The 22,609-nt window shown below is 38.5% G+C and overlaps 1 protein-coding gene across 2 annotated transcripts; it reads right to left on the bottom strand.

Moving 5' to 3' along the window:
• Positions 1–580: 580 nt before the first annotated feature.
• On the bottom strand, positions 581–22,400 carry LOC149823396 (Cation efflux family protein). Of its 2 annotated transcripts, none has more exons than XR_016434755.1 (10): positions 21,860–22,400; positions 9,181–9,289; positions 8,389–8,428; positions 6,828–6,904; positions 6,616–6,704; positions 2,517–2,586; positions 2,390–2,423; positions 2,139–2,289; positions 870–959; positions 581–783 (listed from the first exon to the last, which is right to left on the bottom strand). XR_016434755.1 is itself a non-coding variant. In XM_090018807.1 (10 exons), exons 1-10 carry the CDS (start codon positions 22,329–22,331, stop codon positions 679–681), a joined length of 1,242 nt encoding a protein of 413 aa, XP_089874933.1. In that variant the 5' UTR covers positions 22,332–22,400; the 3' UTR covers positions 581–678. The 2 variants fall into 2 exon arrangements, 1 of the variants encoding a protein (XP_089874933.1); XM_090018807.1 differs by having other exon boundaries at positions 2,390–2,428.
• Positions 22,401–22,609: the final 209 nt, after the last annotated feature.

Below are 22,609 nucleotides of genomic sequence, written 5' to 3'. Positions count from 1 at the left end.
TTGTGTTGAAGGCAATAAATGTGAACAAACTTATGGTTATTACAGTGTTTTACTAGGGGTTACTTACCCACGTGGGTAGCAAACATTAACCCTTTCTTTACCAAAGCCAACTCCAGTACTGTAATTGTGTGATCATACTGGATCCTTAGAAGCAGACTTATTGACTTCTTAAGTTTCTAAGCCAATTGATCGAAGACATATCCATAGTGATGCTTACCAACAATAAACGCGTAATTGATCATATCAGGTGAGGGCTAAAGAAGTTTCAAAAGTTTGGGCCTCCCCCATGCTGAGACAAGGTTTTTTTTCTGTTCTTTTTCGACAGAGAAAGATGGGGTTAGGCAGACCCCTACCAGTTCTACAACTATACCATAGGGATTCGAACTTGCAACCTCCCAGCACAAGATGACCTGCACTAACTGCTCCTGCCACAAAAGAACAAAAAATTAGAACCATGGAGATGAACTTGGTAGTTTTTTCTTTGATACTGAAAGTTGGTAGTTGCTATGCCCTTCCACAAGTGAGTCCAACCCCATGGCACCCAAGGCAAGTGAACAGCGCAAAGTGAAACAACAGATGCTTTCCAAGAAAATAAGATTTTCCCTTGTCATTCATAAATAAAATCTGGAAGCCTATCTGTTATGGGAATGTCTCCCAGTACAAGCAACACTGAATAAATTACACATATTTTGTTTGCACGGTCAAATCATGTATTCCTATGTCGTGATACAAACTATGGACATACTGGAGTATTGGCCGAGTATCTGCTATCTCTCTCTTCACCTGCCACAAACGGTTAAGTTCTGGGTTAAGCATTGAAACTGATCGCTCCATCCGATTCAGCAATTTAAAGTTTACCAAGATTTTACCTGAATGGACAATGATCCCACAACGTAACCAGGCACCAGCTCCCAAAATCGAGCCTGTGAAACTTCCGAAACATCCCCAAGGGCAGTTATCTTGCAAAATGAAGAAAGATATTAAGCAGTGGACATAGACTGATGACCAACATCAGTTTCAAAACAGCATGCTGGGCCTAAAGCCCAGACACTAATCTTTGTTTCGCTATGAAATGAGCTGAGGTAGCATTCTTTCTTTTTTTTTTCTTTCCTTGTGACGAGGAACCCACCATGATTGAGCCCTAGTTGGCCCCAGTCTATAGTGGAAGACCCCAGAGAGTAAACCAGCCCAATGCTGCTCTGTAACCTGTTGCAGGTTTGAACCCAGGAAGAGTTGAACTCATTAAGTCCAGGGTCTCCGAACATCCTGACACCTTTCCTTAACCAACTGGGCAACACCACAGCAGCACTCTTATGAAGACAAAAACCAAGTGAAAAACTCTATGGTACTCGGACACTCCAATTTTCCCTCCGTACCCGCATTGACACGTGTACCCCGATGTAGACACCCGGAGACGCCATTTTACCCTCCATACATACAAGTTTGTATTTAATTTATAATTTATAATTATATTTTCAGTATATAATATATATTTTAGATATAGCATATATATTAAGTTTATTTTGAATTTATTTTGTATTTATGTGATTATATATATGTATATATATATATAGCTGTGTCCCCATACCCACATTTTTTGAAACTGCTATGTTGTACCCTCCTTATCTGTACCCATACCCAGGTAACAGGAAAAACTAGTAGACTCAACCACCTAGGAAACAAGGGACTAGCTTTAGTGAATGGAAAGTAGAGAGCTTGGATCAGAGTGCTGGAACACGGCTGATGCCAGACCAGACCCAACTCTTGAGGTACTGAGTGGAGGTCCAAGTTGAATCTAAACGCAGATCAGATCCAACTCATTTTCACTCCTAACTGGCGGTAGTTCCCATACCAACAACACATGTACCCTGGAGATCTAGGAAATTAGGGACTAAGCAAATTTAAAACCATGGTGCAGTTCGAGAATTTCAAACACCAATCAGCATAAAATTGCAATAACATGCTGTTCGGGCCACATTTGAGGCTCTATCAGTGCTCTTAGTTGATGGTTTGTGAGAGCAACATGCTGTTGTTAATCATAGTATATAAGCTACAGTAAATGCATCATGAGGGTGGCAAAGATTAAAACAAATAATAAAAAGTGAAAAAGCCAAAAAACAAAAGTTGAGGCTATCAACCTGTCTCCAGCATTTACTGAAAGCAGATGGCGGTATGCTACATGGTGCCATTTGCAGTAAAATGCCACCAGACGCTTTAAAAAGTGGTATTGTGACCATGAAAACTGCAACTGAAACCAGCCCAAGGCACAAAACCTCAGCATTCTTTACTCTGCCAACAGAAAACATTTTCAAAAATTAGAAGTGATTAGATATCCTTCATGCAGCCCAAATTGCCAGTTGAATATCCTGTAAGTTCATCTGGAAAATACCCGAGTGCCAAAAACCAGGATGCAAGGATCAGGCCTGCACTGAATTTAACAAATGATAAACATAGTTAGAGACGTAAGTAAACTGAAAGACACATGCTTTAACAGGGAAAGCATTTTACATCCTCACCTTCGGATAGAATCTGCAAGGACATGTAAGCAGACAGAGTGGTAGTTCATATCCTCAGGTCTCCTGTAGACTGAAAACAGTAGAAATCTCAGTAAAAATTTGTATATCAGAGCACAAAATCACATATATAATCAGAGAAAATACTGACACAAATGTCACAACAGAGAGGATTATATATTGGATATGAGACTTCAGAAGAGTGCTGAACTATGTCACAGGAACTCTTCAACTAGGTGCCGCACCCGCACCTGATGCGGTCAACCTGACCCTGGATGCAGTCAACACACCCAGGGTCATTTATGTCCAACTTTTGGACTTTATATATATATATATATATATATATATATATATATATATATTTGCCGCACCCCTGCACCCAAGTTTTTTGAAAGTGCCGCACCCCCACACCTGTACCCGCACCCATGTGACATAGGTGCTGAAATAGCATACATCAGGTTTCACATATTATGCTTTGGCAACATATCCAGTCAAAACCAGGTATAAAAACAACAAGGCATACGGTTTAAATAAACTGCCAATGATGCAGAATACTGCCAACATGAGGTTTAGTGTCTTCAAACTTTCATAGATTGAACAAGTTGCAACAAAAGGATTTTGCATCCAGTTTAACTTTTTATATACCTAAACAATGAAAGTAGCAAAATAGGAAAACCACAAACTTGTGGAATACAGCATAATTTATCAAGTCTAGTGGTGTCATTTTAAAAAGTCAAATAGAGTGAAGTGATAGGCAGTCATATGAAAAATTTGTTGAAAAGATATCTGAAAATTTTTAAATGCCTATATGTAATTCCCTTTTTTATAATGATTGAAACCAAAGTTGTATGTATCATACTGTATCATATGATACATATCGTCACTATGAGGAATATCGATACGATACAGATTTGTATCATACGATACGGGGTGTATCATACAATACAGGGTCGACGCACTTAAAAAATGGCCGAATTGTAATTTTTCAGTTTTGGGTTTTAAGGACTTCTTGAAGGCCGACTCCCTCATTTATGTAAAAGTCATTAACGAGGTATCCACGCACCCTAGGACTTATAAGAGTGATTTGGGGGCCGATCCGTGTGCAAGGGAGAGGGCTTTTACAGTTTGTTAAAGTAAAAGTACATCTTCACTATTTTCCACTCAAGAAAATGGGTTAAGGTAAAAAAATATTATGAATAAAACTACAAAGCTACCCTCCAAAAAAATTCTGCCTCGGGCGCTCTCTGCCACCCCCACCAACTTACCGCGAAGTTGAATCCGCGAAAATTAGAGATTTATATCAAGGTAGAAAACAGGCTTCACATTATGCCAACAAAAATGACATCAGATGATCCGACATGATAATAGGGCACTCAAGTAATGAGTGAAAACCGATTAAAAATAAAGTGCAACTATTGCGATTTTTGTTTATTTAATATGAAAGTATGTCTTGTGGCATGTTCTTAATTGAAAGATATTTAATGTTTTGCATTTTTCTTGTGAGATAGTTGATGTTTGATGATGTCTTATACAGCTCGTAGAGACATATATGCAGTGCTATGAAAAGCGTTGAGGCGTAGCGAGGCGCTCCACCAAAATCTGAGGCGAGGCGTAAAGCGTAAGCCTCAATTTTTTTTTTAAATTAAAAAAAAAACTATAAAAAATATTTAAAATTATAAATAAATAAAAATTGCTTTATTGATAAAGCAACAACCATCGTAAAATCAATAATTTCACTGGTGACTAAATAATATGCATGAAAAACATGATGCATCTTTCCTGTACCAGCACTTCATTCCTTTAAAGAACCCCAAAAATAGAAGCCAGTATCCATTTTGGCTCCCCCAATGCATAGTGACAAAAGTTAAAAACGGCAAAATCTCGGGAGTCATTTTGTATCAGCCAAAAGATAATAAAAAATATTATGCGTCAAACAGAACATGACATGTGTTAAAACTATTAAAATAATATTTAAAATATGAAAATTTTGAATTTTCATATTTTTTATATTTATTAAAAATAGCTGATTCAGGGTGATGCATAGCGATTTTCTGCAGATACAATACATATCGACCAACAACATTGGGCTCCCCAAGGCCCCAGATATGTATGTTCCAATCGGTAGTTGGATCTGGTTAATAGTCATTCCAAGTTGAGTGCTGCTCAAGTCCGATCCACAAGTGCTTGACCAATGATTCTAGGGGTTCAAATGGATATGGTGCAAAGTTGGATCCATAATCCAATCTGACAAATTATTACCAGACATGGAGATATGAATATATGTAGATCAGATTTGAACTTACATTATCAGATTCTCTTTAGAACTGGATCAAAACTTTCTACCAAATATACACTTAAATTGGATATGGAGCAAATCCGATATGTTTCCATATCTACATGTAAAACCCTTGGCTTCAACTTATGTAACATGACATGATCAAATGAGACATTTTCACACCTTAGGGAGCAAACTGGCAGAGGCTAAGGTGAAGAAATTTTGGACATAGGTCTCATGAGCAAATCCTGTGGCACAGGGAAAGCTTTGATTGCCTATGTTATTTAAGGCCCTCCTTTAACTAGAAATGTATAACGTGAATTGGCACGGGGTCTGATTCCTTGGCCTTGGGGAGCTACCTAACGAGCGATGAGTATGTTAAGGATGTAAATTAAACAATTTTGGTCATATATCTTGTCAGTAATACCAGAAATCTCTCTCTCTCTCTCTCTCTCTCTCTCTCTCTCTCTCTCTCTCTCTCTCTCTCTCTCTCTCTCTCAAACTTGGGGTTCTTTAACCCAACCCGGATCCAGCACCCACCGGACCCCCCAATTTTTTTCTAGAAAACCCCTTACCGGGGTTCTTCCTCACCGCCTCTCCTTCGTGCATCGCCACCCGTCGGACTCCGGTGAGTCCCCATCTTTTCCTTTTCATCTTTTGTTTTCTTCTCTGTCCCCTCCCCCCCCCCCCCGGCGGCGCCAGCAGCAGCAAACCTGTTGATGCCACCGATCAGGCAGAAGGGGGCTGGCCAGAGGCCCCCGAACTCGGGTGCCTTCTCCGCCCTTCCACCATACCTCCCTCTCCGAAAGGTCTTCTGGACGAGCCCAGCTGCAGTTGCCGGTCTGAACTGGCCCGAGTAGAGCTTAGGTTCCCAGCCCCATTGTCGTCGCCGGCTAACTCTCTCCCTCCAAAGCCTCTCCAAGTCCTTAACCAGCTCCACCAGCTTGAAAACAGCAACAGGTGCAGCAATTGCCACCTCCCTCCTCTCGTCGCTCGCCTTCGGCGACGCCGCCTCCACGGCCGACAGAATCGCCGACATCGTCGCGGCAGCCGGAGATGACAACCGTGGACTGGCTCTCCTCCTCCCCATTGTTCCTGCACTGGATCCTCTAAACGATTGCCATTTATATACAAATGGGTAGTCTTCCCATCAGCAGTCTGATACTCTTACATAACAATGTATCTCGTCGCAGACTTGTCGAAGATCACCGACTTTGGGTAGGCGATCAAACTTGCCGGAATTCTTGATTTATCGGGCACTGTTATTAAAAATCTGAGGCGTAGACGCATCGTCTTGGGGCATTTGCGCTTTATGCTTGCGCCTCAAGGCACAAAGGCCCTCGCCTTGAGGCGAGGCGCGCTTTTTGCGCCTTGAGGCGCGCTTTTAATAACACTGCATATATGCTTAATATGTGAGTTTAATTCATCATTGTTTCATGTGTTATGATTTTTTTTAGAATTTTTGCTAGTTTTTTTCATGATTTTTTTAATTTTTTGAACTTTTTTATTAAAAATTATGATTTTTTACGATACTATACGATACTTACAACCCTGATTGAAACCATATCAATATACTATCACTATAGGAAAGAGAGTCTATTAGAAGAATGATATAGACTTACTGACAAATTAAGGATGAAACTAGATCAATTTAAAACATGCAACTATTCCGCTTTGTAAAGAACATAGATTTTTCAGTATAGATTTTTCATATTCATCAGACTTATGGTTATCGAGACACCCCATTTAGTGGAAATTTGAACCGTCATTCATCAATGAAGACCAATAACAAAAGAAATAATCTGATAAGCTCAGTACAGAAATTACCAATATTGACACGTGCATAACTTCTAAAGAACCACACACCCAATATGTTGACCAATAGATTTGTCACTGCTGATAAAATCAAGTAATGCCTGGAAAAAAAGAAATTCATAAGAAGGCTCAAAGGATATTCCTATGATCCTATCTAATGTGAAAAATAAATAACTTATTAGATGGCTATTGAAAGAAGGACAAAAAATGAATCCACAACTTACTTGTGTTCTGATTCATCTTGTATAAATGCATGAAGTGCTTCCACGGCAAGGGAAAATGACATAAACAATAGGAATAGCTGTCTACAAATGCAACAATCATATCGTTCATAATAGAAAAAGGACAAGCATCTAAAATTAATGTATCAAATTGGAAAACAATTTGTAAGAATAACCACAAGGGCTCTACTCATCTGGTAGGGGTGATTTGTGAAAGCCACCAACTTGACAGGATGTCACGAGTTCGAAACCCACAGGGAACATGCCCTACCACAAGGCCGAAGCTGAGTGTAATCACCAGTAGGCAGGGGAGTCCCCTCAAGGGTTTTACCAACTGGAGGCTTCCAAATGTGTGGCCAGTGATGAGGGAGTTTTCCCTTGGCCTGGCCTAAAAAAGAATCCAAAAGGGACACCACTCACCAATATTTTCAATTTTCCCAAGGGCAACATCCGTCCGGTCACATGACAGAATGGATTCAGGTAGGTCAAAAGTAAGCGAACAAATGTTTTTCTTTTTTCCAAAGCTATGTCACAGGATACAGTTGTAGATACAGGGATAAGGCCATTTTTATGAAATTTTCAATATGGCAAACACATAAGGGGATATGGAACGGAAGACAAAATGGAGTATCTGTGTAACATAGCTGCCAAGCCAAAGGGAAACACAGATTTGACTGTCCACAACCAGGATGGATGTGAACCAATCTGGCCCAAGTACAGATCACACCGATAAAACCCCTGAGGTCCACTGCTCCCCCCCCCCCCAGTACGTCCAGCTTTGTCCTTGCTGGAAAGGGCACACATCTCACATATCGAACGTGTGACATCCTTCAACTTGGATGCTTTAAGTGATCCACCTACCCAGGTGTGTGGAGCCCTTGGGGCTTAAGCCTAAAAATACTGACATATTAAAAAATAAAGTAATGCAAGTATCCGAGGAAGTTTTAGATGAAGTCGGTACTTGCAAGTAAGCAGAACAAATGGCTGTTAGTCGCCAGTAGGACTGTCAACAGGCTGAGCATAACCCCATAATGACCTGGACCAGATCCAATAGGACCTGATTTAATGCAAGGGGTTGGACAGCTCATCAGAGGGACCCACAAGACCCAAGTAGTGGATGAATCTACGTCTGATTTCAAAGTTTATAAACCAGACAAGAGATCCAACATGATATCTGTTTAAGATCCAATATTTTACATATAAAAAATAACATAGGTGGTCCATTTATTGCTATTTGTACCCAGACCGTGATTGTATCATGTCTGAGCTAGGCCAGGTTCCCCTCTGACTAGAACCCTGTACCAGCACCTCAATTCCAGATATGGGTCTAGACCCATTTGGGTCCATCTCAGGTCTAATCTTCAACTTATAGACATAGTAAGGTCAAAAGAAGCATATCAGACAAGGCACAGGATAACATATTCCCACTGGATACTGATTGAAGTACCATAGTTAATGACTGACGTGGAAAGAACAGTCGGTGTATTGCATCAATTTATAAATAAGAAATGAAAAAATGATCAGCATAATTACAAGAAAAGAGGATATCATGGGAAGCACTTACGGCATTGGTAAAAGCAGACAGAACTTCTAGCCTTTTGTACCTGAAAAGCCAAAGAGATTTACCCAGCAGATTGTTACAAAGAAATTTCAGATTATCTGTTAACCACATGTTGATCTTTTAATTTCAATCACATTAACCAAAAATTCTGTTGAAATTTCCATCTATAACACATTTCTCAACTTGCAAGTATTCTACCCAAAACCAAAAGAAAAAGCATATGGTTCTAATTAATAAACTTATTTTAACATACTTCAAGTTCTGCAATTTACAGCATTTTCTTCTTGTTATTTCCATGTTATTTTCCCATTCACATTTTCCTTGCTTTCCTTTAAGCTGATAAACAAAAAATTGAATTTTAATCACTAGTTAAAATATGACTGAGCTTCCATTAAACGGACTTATGAACATTATATAAGTCTAAAATTGCAACACATTATAAATTTTCCAAGTCCTAGGAGCCAGAGGACCCTCAGTTGATGATGGAAGGTAATAAATCCACCATACAGAAGAATGATTTAGAACAAATGAAACTCCTTTTCTACATGCAAACTGCCTTAAAGCATTTTCCTAGCTTAATCACACAAACCAATAGCTACCATACTGACATGGCACATAATAAAAAATACATCACACAATATAATAACTACTATATTGACATGGCACATAATATAGAAAAAATAGTTTCCTCCTCATATTATGGTATGCTTATGAAATCAACCATGAGCTCACAGACCAACTATTTCAATTCCACCTTTAAAATGAAAAAAACAGCACATGAGGTTCAAATCTTACCCATAGGTATAACTGTTATTAGCCTTTTTTCTTGCAGCAGCCATGGAAAACAAGGAAAACGTTAAAAGACTACCGCCAAAAGTGAGATGAAAAGCATCTGAAACAAGACCTGCAAGAAAGAAATAGCATTATAAGCAATAAAAAAGAGATGCACACATGAATATAGTTAAAAGAAATAGATAAGATCATGAAAAATAACATATAACCATGAGAAGGCCAAAAACCATCGATTGTATTTGACATGTGATGGGACACAGCGTCTGACAGGATGGGGGCAGACAATAAGTTTGATTATCAGCTACTTCTCGTATCGAAGCAAACTCAGTGGGAGCAAGAAAGAACACAATGAAGGGGTAAGGAGAAAACTTCATTACGAAGAAAGAATAGGTTAAAACCAGTCACAAATATCGGTATCGGCCATTTCTCGCGATATTATAGGTTTGGTGATAAAACTTGGAAAAATCTCGGTAAAATCTTGGGGCTTAAAAAAATAAAAGATATATATAAATAACAAAAATAAGTAAGAAAATATCATGTTTAGATAATAAAATACATATGTAATGAAAGAAATAAGTAAAAAAATGCAAAATAAAGAAGAAAGCACATTTAAGATATAGAAAAAAAATAAAAACAGTAACAATAATTGATAATATCATGATATTCTCGTGATAATATCGTGATATTATCAAATTGGTGATATTTTCAAAATATTCATGATATTTTACCTATAATATCATTTGCTGAAAATACAGTGATAATATTGTGAAATTTTGAAAATATCACCAAATTTGTGACTATGGTTAAAACACTATATAGGGTTGACCCTTATTTATAACTACATAATCAAACTTGGACACAAGAGACTATTTAACTCTTTGACTGCTACAACAAAAACCTTACATGTACATAAATGACCCTTATAAATATTGTAATGGACAAAAGAGGCAGCACAATTACTTAGTAATACACGGTTCCACATTTCTCGACACTCCTCAAACCTGAGATGATGTAAGAGGAATCATCCCAAGTTTGGAGAGAAATGTCTTGAAATGAGAGGGAGCAAGATTCTTTGTAAATATATCTGCAATTTGTTCTTCGGAGCACATGTGCTCTAGTGAGATAGTTTCATCTTTATATGCTCTTCTTGTAAAGTGACAATCGATATCTATATGCTTTATTCGCTCATGAAATTCAGGATTATTAGCTATATAAATGGCACTCATATTATCACAATATAAAGAGGTTCTTCCATCCACAAGTATTCCAAATTCTTTCAACAACCATCTAATCTAGATTATTTCTGTTGTGACTCGAGTCATAGCACTATATTCTGCTTCCATATTGGAAAGTGCAACCCTCTGTTGCGTTTTTCTCTCCCATGATATCAAATAGCTTTCAAGAAAAATGCAAAATCCAATGGTTTATAGTCTATCATGTGTAGATCTTCCAAAATCATCATCACAATATGCTTTAAGCTCCATGGAAGACAATGAGGAAAAGAATACACCAAAGTGCATAGTATCCCTCGCATAGCGAATGATCCTCTCATGAATTGACTCACTGCATGAACTTCATAGGCAATATCTAGTCTAGAAATAGTTAAGTATATCAAACTCTTAAGTCTTAACTAACCATGGTGGACAGTTCAGGAAGCGGGAGCGAGAAGCGATACGGGAAGCGGAAGCGAGGCACTTTCAAAATTTTAAGAAGCGGGAAGCGTGGACGACTTAGGAGCGAATCAGGAATCGTCTCAGAAGCGAAATGGAAGCAAACCGGAAGCGACCTAGGAAGCGAGGGGGAAGTGAAAAAAGAGAAAAAAATACAAAAAAATACAAAAAAAAATGGAAAAAATGGGAGAAGCGTGATGGGAAGCGTGCTTCCCAAAAAAGGGAAACGTGTTTCCCATAAAAGTGAAGCGCGCTTCCCCGCGCATTTCGGAAGTGCAATGTTTCGCGCTTCCCCACTTACCTAGGTGTTTCTGGTAACTCTGCAACTAACTACCTAAAAATAATTGGAACATCCAACTCTTCTCCATCAGTAGACCTTAACCTCATATTTGGCTCCATTGGGGACTCTGCATGTTTGGAGTCGTTTGCCAATCTAGCTTTTACTACAAAGCCAGTAGCATACTTATGTTGGGACAAGTATAATCTTCTTTTTGAGTATGACACTTCAAGCCTGAGAAAATACTCCAAGTATCCCAAGTCTTTCATTTTAAAATACTAGCTAGCTTCCTCTTTGTATCCTCAATTTTCAAAAGATTTTCATCCCTGATGATCATGTCATCCTTGTACAGAAGAAGTATGCACTTCCCTTGATCTAAGGATGAGACAAATAGAGTTGGATCATGATAGATTTGCTCAAATCCCAATGCTTTCACAACTGAACAAAATTTCTCAAACCATGCTCGTGGAGCTTGTTTGAGGTTATACAATGTTCTTTTTAATTTGCAAACTTTGCCTTCAAGATCTGAATACCCTTGTGGAAGTTTCACACATACTTCTTTATCCAAGTCCCCATTTAAGAAGACATTTTTTACATGTAACTATCACATATTCCACTGCCTTATGGCAGCATCAGCTAGAAGAGTCCTTATGGTAGTCATGTGGGCAATTAGAGCGAAAGTCTCAGCATAATCAATTACAAACTGCTGACTATACCCTTTAGCAACTAATCTGGTTTTATATCTTTCATGGAGCCATATGCCTTAGTTTTTATCTTATAAATCCATTTACAACCTACCACATTCTCTCCGGCAAGAAACTTTACTAGGTCCTATGTTTGCATTATCTCCAAAGCATTGAGCTCTTTAGCCATTATTCGTTGTTATTCTTCCTTGGAAGCAACTTTTGCATAGGAGTTAGGCTCAACATATGAATGAATTAATGCTAAATATGCACGATGTTTTGGAAAAAAGGATTCATAGGATACAAAACAAGTTGGTGAGACAAAAACACAAGAATTGCTACGTACCTGAGGGGAAGGGGAAGGTGAAGGCAAAGGAGGAAAAGGAGAAGCATAAAAATCTTTAACTTAAGTTGTCTGCTTAGAATCAAATGAAAAAATATCAGGACTGGCCTAGAAGTGTTTGCTAAGATCATATCATAGGACAAACAAAAATCTAAAATCCTTTCTCCACTTTCATTTCTTTCTCCTATACCATAGCCTCCATGGATATTCTCAAATCCATCCCTACTAATGCCTACATGTCCATTAAGGTCACCGCCGATGAAAAGCTTTTCTCCATAAGATGTCTCTTGTACTACTCCATCTCCATAAGATGTCTCTTGTACTACTCCATCTAAGATGTCTCTTCCACTTAAAGAAATTTCATATGATAGTCAAAAATCAATTTTCAAGTAATATCTCTACTCTTAGATCCGATTCAGGTGGAGAATATCTATCAAATGAATTTCAAAATTACTTAGAAATAAATAGAATTTGTCATCAAAGATCGTGTTCTAGGACTCCTCAACAAAATGGTTTAGCCGAAAGAAAGCATAGACACATCATGGAAACCACTAGGACACTCCTTATTTCCAAGGAAATTCCAAAGAGTTTTTGGGCCGAAGTCGCCTTAACCTCAACTTACTTGATAAATAAAATGATATCTTCATCCTTACAAAATACATCTTCATATGAAAAACTATTTGAAAGAACACCTTATTTCAATAGATTAAGAATTTTTGGGTGTAAATGTTTTGTCCTTACACATAAAAGAGACAAATTATCTCCTAAAGCTATTAAATGTGTTTTCCTGGGATATAGAGAAAATCAAAAGGGTTTTAGATGTTTTGACTTGAAAAATAACAAACTCTATGTATCCAAAGATGTAACCTTTTTGAAAAATGAAAATGGTTTTATGAAAACTAAAGATATTGACGAAAGTGAATATTCTTTCTTATTTGATCTTCTCTCCCAAGAAGATGAGACTCCTCAAGAATAGGAAATCTCTAATGAGTCGTTGAATGACCTAGAGGATATTCCTCTTAACAATGTTGAAAATGAAAGTGATAGACCAATCCAAACCTATGTTAGGCGTGGTCAACAAGCTCAAATGAGCGCCTTAGAAAAATACTCTCAAGGGTCCAACATAGAAGAAACCTCTTTAAGGAGATCTGGCCGAATCTCCAATCCTCCTAATAGGTTTGTTTCCTATGAGTCTCTAACTCCAAAGTATAGAGCGTGTCTAATTGCGTTACACTCATTTCATGAACCTTCACATTATAATGAAGCCAAGAACATTCCCCAATGGGTTGAAGCCATGAACTTAGAGCTTAGTGCCCTTGAAAAGGCAAAAACTTGGGAAATAACTTCATTACCCACTGGAAAGAGATCGATTGGATGTAGATGGGTCTTCAAAATTAAAACTAAAAGTGATGGTTCATTAGAACACTATAAAGCCAAATTAGTAGCAAAAGGATACACTCAAGAATACGTATAGACTATGAAGAAACTTTCGCACCCGTCGCTAGGATGACTAGTGTTAGGACTCTTATCGTCGTTGCGTCAGTTAAAAAATAGCCTATCTATCAACTAGATGTTAAGAATGCATTCCTAAATGGTGAATTAAATGAAGAGGTTTACATGGATCCTCCACCAGGAGTATGTATTGGTAAAAATAAAATTCTCAAACTTAAAAAGGCATTATATGGTTTGAAACAAGCCCCAAAGGCTTGGCATGATAGATTTAGTAATGTAATGACAAGTTTGAATTTCCGTTCATGTTATACTGACACTGCTTTGTTTGTGAAAAGTGCAGGGTCTTCAGTAGTTATTCTGCTACTTTATGTTGATGATATGATCATCATTGGAAGTGATGAGCAAGGAATTAATGATATTAAGAAAGTTTTAAAAGAAAATTTTGACATGTATGACCTTGGTTTCTTAAGATATTTTTTAGGAATTGAAGTGGCGTACTCTCCTCGAGGGTACATTTTCTCTCAGATGAAACTTGTTGTTGACATTTGTTCCAAATCTGGTATCTCCGATGATAAGAAGACAGAAACCCTTGAAGTCATCAATGTAAAGTTAAGATTGGAAGATGGAACACCTCTCGAGGATCCTACTCTCTGCCGTCAACTTGTTGGGTCTCTAACCTACTTATCCATCACTCGGCCAGACATAGCTCATGTCGTTCACTCTGTCAGTCAGTTTCAACATGCACCTACAACCGTGCACATGAGTGCAGTCTTAAGGATCGTCAGATACATCAAAAACACCATAACTAAGGGAGTTTTTCTTTCCTCCTTTTCATCACTTGATTTAATTGCTTATACTGATGCTGATTGGGGAGGAAATTCCAATGACAGAGTCTCAACTACGGGTTTTTGTGTTTTCTTAGGTGACTATGATTTCTTGGAGATGCAAGAAACAACACAAAGTATATTTGTCCTCAACGGAAGCGGAATATCGTGCTATGGCTACTACAACCATGGAACTTGTATGGCTAAGAAGTCTCCTCAGTGATATGGGCATTGTCATCTCTACTCCTTCGAAGATGTGTTGTGACAACAAAAGCGCAATTTATATTGCAAGCAATCACACCTTCCATGAGCGTACTAAGCACATCGAGATGGACTGTCATTACGTACGTGATGAATACCTAAGAGGAACCATAACACTACCTTACGTCACATCCGAGTACCAGTTGGCGAACTTCTTCACTAAACCCCTTGCCGCTCGTCGTTTTTTGTTTCTCCTTAACAAGCTTTCGGTTATATCCCCGTAAAGTCTGAGAGAGGGTGTTAAAATACATGTAATCTATATATATATATATATTGTCTAAAATACCCAATATACCCAATAGGGGTATTTTAGTCATTTCACAAGTACCTGATAGGGGTACTTGTTATCTTCCCTTTTCTTTTGTATTTATTTTTGCACCTTATTTTTTTCCTTTTTTTATTTTTTGTTTTTTTACTCACATAAGGGGCCCCACCATGGAGTCGATGGGGGCCCCAACGGTCACATTTGTGACCGTTGGGGGCTCCCAACGACTCCATGGGGAGCCCCTTATGTGGCTCTTCTTTTAAGGCCATAAGGTCATCCCTCCTCTCCTTTTTTTGTGTATATATAGGGGTGAACCCCTCTTGTATTTTTCACTCTTGAGAGCTCTCTCTCCTTTCAATAAGAGACATTTATATTTTTATGTTGTGTTGTCTCTTTGTGGATTTGGGTGTTATCCCTTTTGTTTGTCCATTGGTGGATGTTGTAAGTGCTTATCGCACTCTTTGTTTTTCCGCATATCTCATTACATCTTCTTCTTCAAAACAAGACAAGTGTTCATCATGTGGCCCATTTCCTTGCAATAATGACATTGAATGGAGCGACATGTCACCCCTGTGACCCCCAAATGTACCTCCTCTACTACTTGACTGTCTGGTCACAACAAGTATTGTCTCATCAATGAGCCAATTACTTGGACTTATTCTTAGTCTCCTCAACATTGAGCTTAGCAAGTGTTTGCACTAGAGTGGGTAATGTGGAGTGATGGATACCACTTTATATGCTATCAAACTCTGTTCACAAGGCCATCAGAAGATCAATCACTTGTTAATCTTTTGCTTCTGCTTTAAGTCTCTTACATTCCACACATCCTTTACACTTAGTGAACTTCACATTAGCCAACATAGTCATAAGACTATCATACAACTGTTGAAACTTGGTGAAAAGACTTTAATAAAATCCTCCCCTAAGGCCTTTAAATCTTGATCCAATTGATATCTACGAGCCCAGTTGAATTGTTCATGGCATCCTCATACGTCACTGTGTTTAGAGCAATATTTTGCTCTACTGATCCCAAAATCCATGATTTCACTTTTGAGTTTTCTTTATCCCACTAAGGTAATTGCATAATCCTCATTATAATCTTTCGGCTTCCTTTTTGTTTCATTCAAACACCCTCCATAACTGAAACCCTTAATAACTGTCTTCATATATTCAGCCCAATAAGTGTAGTTGGACCCATCCAACTTAACAGGAATCAACTGAAAAACCTCCTTATCCATGAAAGACACCCCAAACTTCAATAGAAAGGCTGTACAGCACACAGTCACAGCAAATATACTTAACAAACCAAGCACACAACCAAAGTCTGGTAAACTAATCAAGTCTGCTGAAATAGAAATACCAGCGCAAAAAGAACGACCCAAATTAACAAAAACACACCGAATCAGTCAGCGCACTTCTGATATCAAACTGAAATGGTAGCAACCCCAAAACGAGATTGAAAGAAAGAAACATAGGCCTGATAACCACTTTATAACAGAAAAGGAATTACCACCTGTAAGAAGCCTCTTAAATCTCGATCAAATCCACCTCAATACTCCAGATAAGCCACCCAAAATACTTCTAACAGCCTTCTAATATAAAAAAGGCCCTAAACTAAAGGCTTTAGGGAACCAAAAACAGCCACACGGATGAGACTCAACAGATTACATAATCTGCCCCAAATAGAACTAACAATAGGGAGAATAATGAAAAATCAGTAGAAAATCTGATGCTCCACCAAAAGTCACGATTCTCCGTTCAATAATCTTGTAAAAACAGGCACTATCGAATCCTCAAGTGACCTAAGAAAATCCACTGACAAAGTTGGGAATCCTATATTTTATGATATTGATGTAGAACGCAGAGGACTACCTGATTAATCCACAAATTTCCAAACTCTTAGAAAAAGGAGAAGAAAGTAACGGAAGTCCAGATCTAGGAAAATTAAGAAGAACCATGAATGGAATTACTATAAGGAAGCAGAAATGTCCATGTTCTAATATTTGAATTTGCAAGAGAATGATCATTTGGACTAAAGAACATTATCTAGCTGGTACCAAATGATAGTAAAACAATGGAAGATGGTTATATCGTATATCAGGGAAATGCTTGAAAGAGGTAGAGACACAACAACAACAACTACGCCTTCATCCCAAAACAATTGGGGTCGGCGATATGAACCAAAAAAAAAATCATTCTGGGTCTTCCACATGAATCCTTCTCCTCCAATCATTTTTATCCAATGCCATGTCCTCGATGAGGTTCAAAGCATTCATATCCTTTCCTATCATCTCCATCCAAGTCTTCTTAGGCCTACACCGACCTCTTTTAACTAATATATTTTCTCATTTCTCCATCCTTCTAACTAGAGTATCATTAGGCCTTCGCCGAATATGTCCAAACCATCGTAAACGATTCTCTCTCATCTTATTTTCAATGGATGCAACGCCTACCTTCTTACGTATCTCCTTGTTTCGAATCTTATCTTTTATTGTTTCCACACATCCATCTAAGCATACGCATATCAGCTACACTCATTTTTTTAATATGATGTCTCTTGGCAGCCCAACATTCTATACCATATAGTAAAGCGGGCCTAATTGTCGTCCTATAAAACTTTCCCTTCACCCGCAATGGCATTCTACGATCGCACAACACTCCAGTTGCACTTTTCCATTTCATTCACCCAACCTTTATCCTATGATTTACATCTCCATCAATTTCTCCATACTTTTGAATGATAGATCTCAAATATTTGAAACAGTCATCCACTGGTATTTCTTGCTCACCAAGCTTCACTACACTCTCATCACTACTTCGTTGCTTACTAAACTGACATTCCATATATTTTGTCTTACTCTTACTCAACTTAAAACCTCTTGCTTCCAATGACTGTCTCCATAATTCTAACTTAGCATTAACCCCAGCTCTAGACTCATCAATCAAAACAATATCATCAGCAAACAACATACACCACGGCACATTTGCTTGAATTGATCTCGTAAGTTCATCAATCACTATAGCAAATAGGAAAGGGCTTAATGCAGATCCTTGATGTAACCCAACCGTTATAGGAAAATTGGTTGTCACCCCTCCACAAGTGCGGACATTGGTTACTACTCCTTCGTACATATCTTTAATTATACTAATGTACTTGAGAGAAACATCTTTCTTCATCATTGTCCACCAGAGAACATCATTAGGTACTCTATCGTATACCTTCTCCAAATCAATAAAAACCATATGCAAATCTTTGTTCCTCTCTATATATATCTCAACAAGTTGTCTAAGAAAATGTATAGCTTCTATAGTTGATCTTTCAGGCATAAAACCAAATTGATTCTCCGATATCATGACAACCTTCCTCAACCTATACTCAATCACCCTCTCCCAAAGTTTCATAGTATGACTCATGAGTTTTATACCACGATAGTTTGTGCAATCTTGTATATCACCCTTATTCTTATATAGAGGCACCAAAATACTCTTCCTCCACTCATTAGGCATCTTATTTGTCCGTCAAATCTTGTTAAAAAGATTTTTCAACCATTCTAAAATTTTCTCACCCAAGCATTTTCAAGTCTCGATAGATAGGTATACCATCTGGGCCAACTGCCCTTCTTAATTTCATTTTCTTCAAAGCCTCTGCAATTTCTTTCTTTTGAATCTTGCGCATGAAATCACGATTCATCTCATGAAAAGGAATGGAGAAGTCTCCAAGATCCTGAGCATGACTTCCATTAAATAGCTTATCAAAATAATTTTTTCATCTCCCCTTAATCTCCTCATCTTTGACTAAAACCCTTTGTGTTTCATCTTTAATACATCTAACCATACCCAGATCCCTCGATTTTCCATCTCTCATCTTTGCAAGCCTATAAATATTCTTCTCGCCCTCTTTGGTATCCAACTTGTCATAAACCTCCTTATATACCTCATCCATCACGTTTCGAACTACTTTTTTAGCTTCCTTCTTTGTTATCCTATACTTCTCCAAATTCTCATTATCATGACTCTTAGATTTCTATAACACTCTCTTTTAACCTTAATAGCTAATTTGACATCCTCGTTCCACCATGATGTATCCTTACCTAGCGGTGCACCGCCTTTAGACTCACCCAATACCTCCTTAGTCACCTTTCTCATGTCACCTGCTATCTTATTCCACATTGATTCTGAATCCTCTTCGAGACACCAATCAGCTTCCTTAACTACCTGCTCTACAAACATTCCTTGTTTAGCTCCTTTCAGTGCCCACCACTTAAATATAGGATCTATCCTATGTCTATCCCTTTTGCGGCATTTTCTAATTCTAAGATCTAAAATTAAGACTCTATGTTGTGTAGCGACATTTTCTTCTGGTATAACCTTACAATCGATACAACAACCCTTATCTCTCTTTCTAAGTAGGAAAAAATCTATTTGACTCGTATTAACCCCACTTTTAAATGTTACTAGGTGAGACTCCTCTTCCTAAACCAAGTGTTTGCTAAGATCATATCATAGGACAAACCAAAATCTAAAATCCTTTCTCCACTTTCGTTTCTTTCTCCTATACCATAGCTTCCATGGATACTCTCAAATCCATCCCTACTAATGCCTACATGTCCATTAAGGTCACCGTCGATGAAAATCTTTTCTCCATAAGATATCCCTTGTACTACACTATCTAAATCTTCCCAAAATTAACGCTTAATGGAATCATCTAAACCTACTTGAGGTGAATAAACACTAATAATATTAATAATATCCGTACCTAATACTAATTTAATAAGTAAAATCCTATCACCCTTCCTACGGACCTCAACTACATTATCTATAAACTCACGACTAATAACAATCCCTACTTCATTCCTATTCCTATTTATTCCTGTATATCAAATCTTATATCCCCAAGGTTCTATCACTTTTGCTTTCTCACCTACCCATTTGGTCTCTTGTAGACATAAAATATCCATCTTTCTCCTACGCATAACATCTACTAACTCTACCAACTTACCAGTTAAAGACCCTATGTTCCAAGTGGCTAACCTAATTTTATGGTCTTGAACTATCTTCTTTACCCCCACCCGTCCAACAAAGTGAGGGAACCCTTGCCTATTTGACACCACACCCGGGCGCCGGTGTGACGCGTCGCTTCTGGGCGACGACCTAGCAACCCTTGCCCATTTATCACTGCCTCCGGGCCTATAGAGTACAATGTGTCGCTCAGTAGGGAACGCCCCAACGAAATTCTCATATTGGCTCATATTCATAGGGTGTGACTAAGTTTTTATGTTGGTTGTCACTGGCCTACCGCAACCTTCCTCCTTTATCCGGGCTTGGGACCGGCAGTGTATAACTAAACAGTAGAGACAAAGAAATTAAAAAAAAATAATAACGCAAAGCCACTTGAATACAAAAAGAATAATAACAATAATAAGGGAACTATGAAGGTATATTGGACAAGGCACAATTTATGAGATTGGTAATACTAGTGATAACCATGAAACAAAAGCAAACACAAAACATCAATAAGAAGCTTGGAGATCTCTTTTCAATTGTTTGCTTCAACATGCCATGCAAATGCAATGCACTATACCTGTGTTTGTTAATAATGTAGCATCCTGCCAATGATCGATTGAGCTATGAAAGTAGCTTTAAGGCATTCTATTGCACATAAAAAAAATCAAATTTTCCTGTTATACAAGGGTAGTCAGTTCACCAAAGACTACATGCACAGAGCATATCTCCTGAAGACTCGTCCTCACACTTACACATTCAAAGAATAAAAATTTACTGGACCAACAAAGACATTTTCATTGAAGCATGTCATTCTAAAAGACTGATATTGGTAAAGATCCTGGGAAACACAATAGCCATGGAAATGGACAGGACTCCCCCATACCACCATTTTTGAGGTATGGAAATAAATGAGGCCTTGCACTGCCCCTATATTGCTGTCTTACGCTTCATCAAATAGTCATTTATGAAAGTAATGTACCACGATGCCGTTGAGAAGAAACCATGACTTATCATACAATGGATAATAAGACAACTGGAAAGAAATGTTTGATTGTCTTCAGAATACACACTATTACAGTATTAATGCATCAATTATATTGTCCCTCAACATATCCAATTTAAGTGAAGAAAAAATATTTTAGTTAAATGTAACAGGGAATTAACATCCAATATTAATGTTGGCATTCGGAATCAGGTAGTCAGGCCAAGTTATTTTGCATGCATATTGCTTCATTTCTTGAGGCATGTCACTCATCCACATAGCCATTAATTCTAACATCTACAATTAACAACACTAGGAAGAAACCCTATGGTGATTAGGAATCCTTGAGTTAGGTTGAAATGCATTGTTGTGGTCAGCTGCCTTTTGTATACTCCGAATTGAGCAAGACAAAGTTATCCAAAGTGTCACGGTAACATATGTAGGCAAGCACAAAAACGGCTATTGATCCAAATAATCCACACAGGGGGATATACCACTGCCATCAGCTATGGCAACTTCTCCAGATTATATATATGAATCTCCCGTGATAGATAGTGTGCACTGTGAGCATAACCAGTCAGTTTTACAATATTCTAATACTAACAAAACATTAAATACCAAAATTTGTACAAAATAGGTGAAGACAAAGTAACCAATGCCAGAATTCCAAGCAAAAAAAGGTGGGAAATACATACCAGAAGAAAGAAAAGCACATGGAAACCGTGTCAGACAGTAATAGAGCATAAAAAAGCAAATTCTGTCAAACTAATCCTCCCGGAAGAATCAACAGGACAATAATCGGGAACTCAAACGTGTAGTAAACCAAATTTTATCGGTGAAATCATAATGTAAGGACTCTCTGCAAAGAATGATAAGATTCCTTTCTAATTTTGACATGTTTCGTGAGAAATTCAGGCTCACCTACACGGCTAGTGAAGAGCCCGACAAGCAATTCAGTGGTGGAGTAAGCGACGTTCAACAAGATCATTAGCGCTAGCCGCTTCATTGGCCGGTTTCCCGACCGGATCATGGCAAAAAAATCCCCCAGGACTGAAATAATCGATGCTCCAGACGAGAATGCTCGATCCTCCTTACCGGAACTGCTCTCCGTCGGGAACTCCAAGCCTAGGTCACCATTCGGATTCCTGATCACGCCGGAGAAGCTCCTCGAGAGCAGAGCCTTCCGTAGAGGATCATCGGATTGTCGGAAGGAGGGGTGGCGGGAGAAGGCGATCCTTCGATCAGCAGTCGCATCTCCTCCTCCTCCTCCTCCTCCTCCTCCTCCTCCTCCATGGGGATTCTGAAACTCTCCGTGATTGAAGGATCCGAAATTGAAGGAGGAAAGTCTCTCGATCGCCTCCCCTGACTCCGACGAACTACTCCCCATCTTCATCTCGAGGGAGCGATCAGGAAAACCTTAGCTTTGAAGGAGCCGCCCTAATCCTCAGAGAGAGAGAGAGAGACCTCCCCACCTTCGTTTTACTAATCGGAAGAAGGTCAGACCTTTGTTGCTAGCCACAAATGAAGGCGGCACTGTTATGTGATGCCACGTTTAAAAATAGGGTGGCGCACCATGTTAAGCGGGCCCAGTAGCCCAAGCCAAACCGGGCCAAGATGGGACAACTCTGGACTCTGGCAGCGGACCGGAAGGTCTTCACCCATACTCCGTCT

This window comes from Nuphar pumila, chromosome 10 (assembly GCF_984573655.1).
Source record: "Nuphar pumila chromosome 10, dmNupPumi1.hap1.1, whole genome shotgun sequence".
NCBI lineage: Eukaryota > Viridiplantae > Streptophyta > Magnoliopsida > Nymphaeales > Nymphaeaceae > Nuphar > Nuphar pumila.
Note: the sequence above shows the minus strand (reverse complement) of the source record. Positions and strands in the feature narration are given on the sequence as shown.

Coding starts and splice junctions, on each gene's coding strand:
- LOC149823396 (XM_090018807.1), bottom strand. CDS start 22,331: ATGAAGATGGGGAGTAGTTCGTCGGAGTCAGGGGAGGCGATCGAGAGA. Junction 6,905..8,388: donor TGTCTGCTTTTACCAATGCC/GTAAGTGCTTCC, acceptor ATTTGTAGACAG/CTATTCCTATTGTTTATGTC. Junction 6,705..6,827: donor CAAGATGAATCAGAACACAA/GTAAGTTGTGGA, acceptor CTTTTTTTCCAG/GCATTACTTGATTTTATCAG.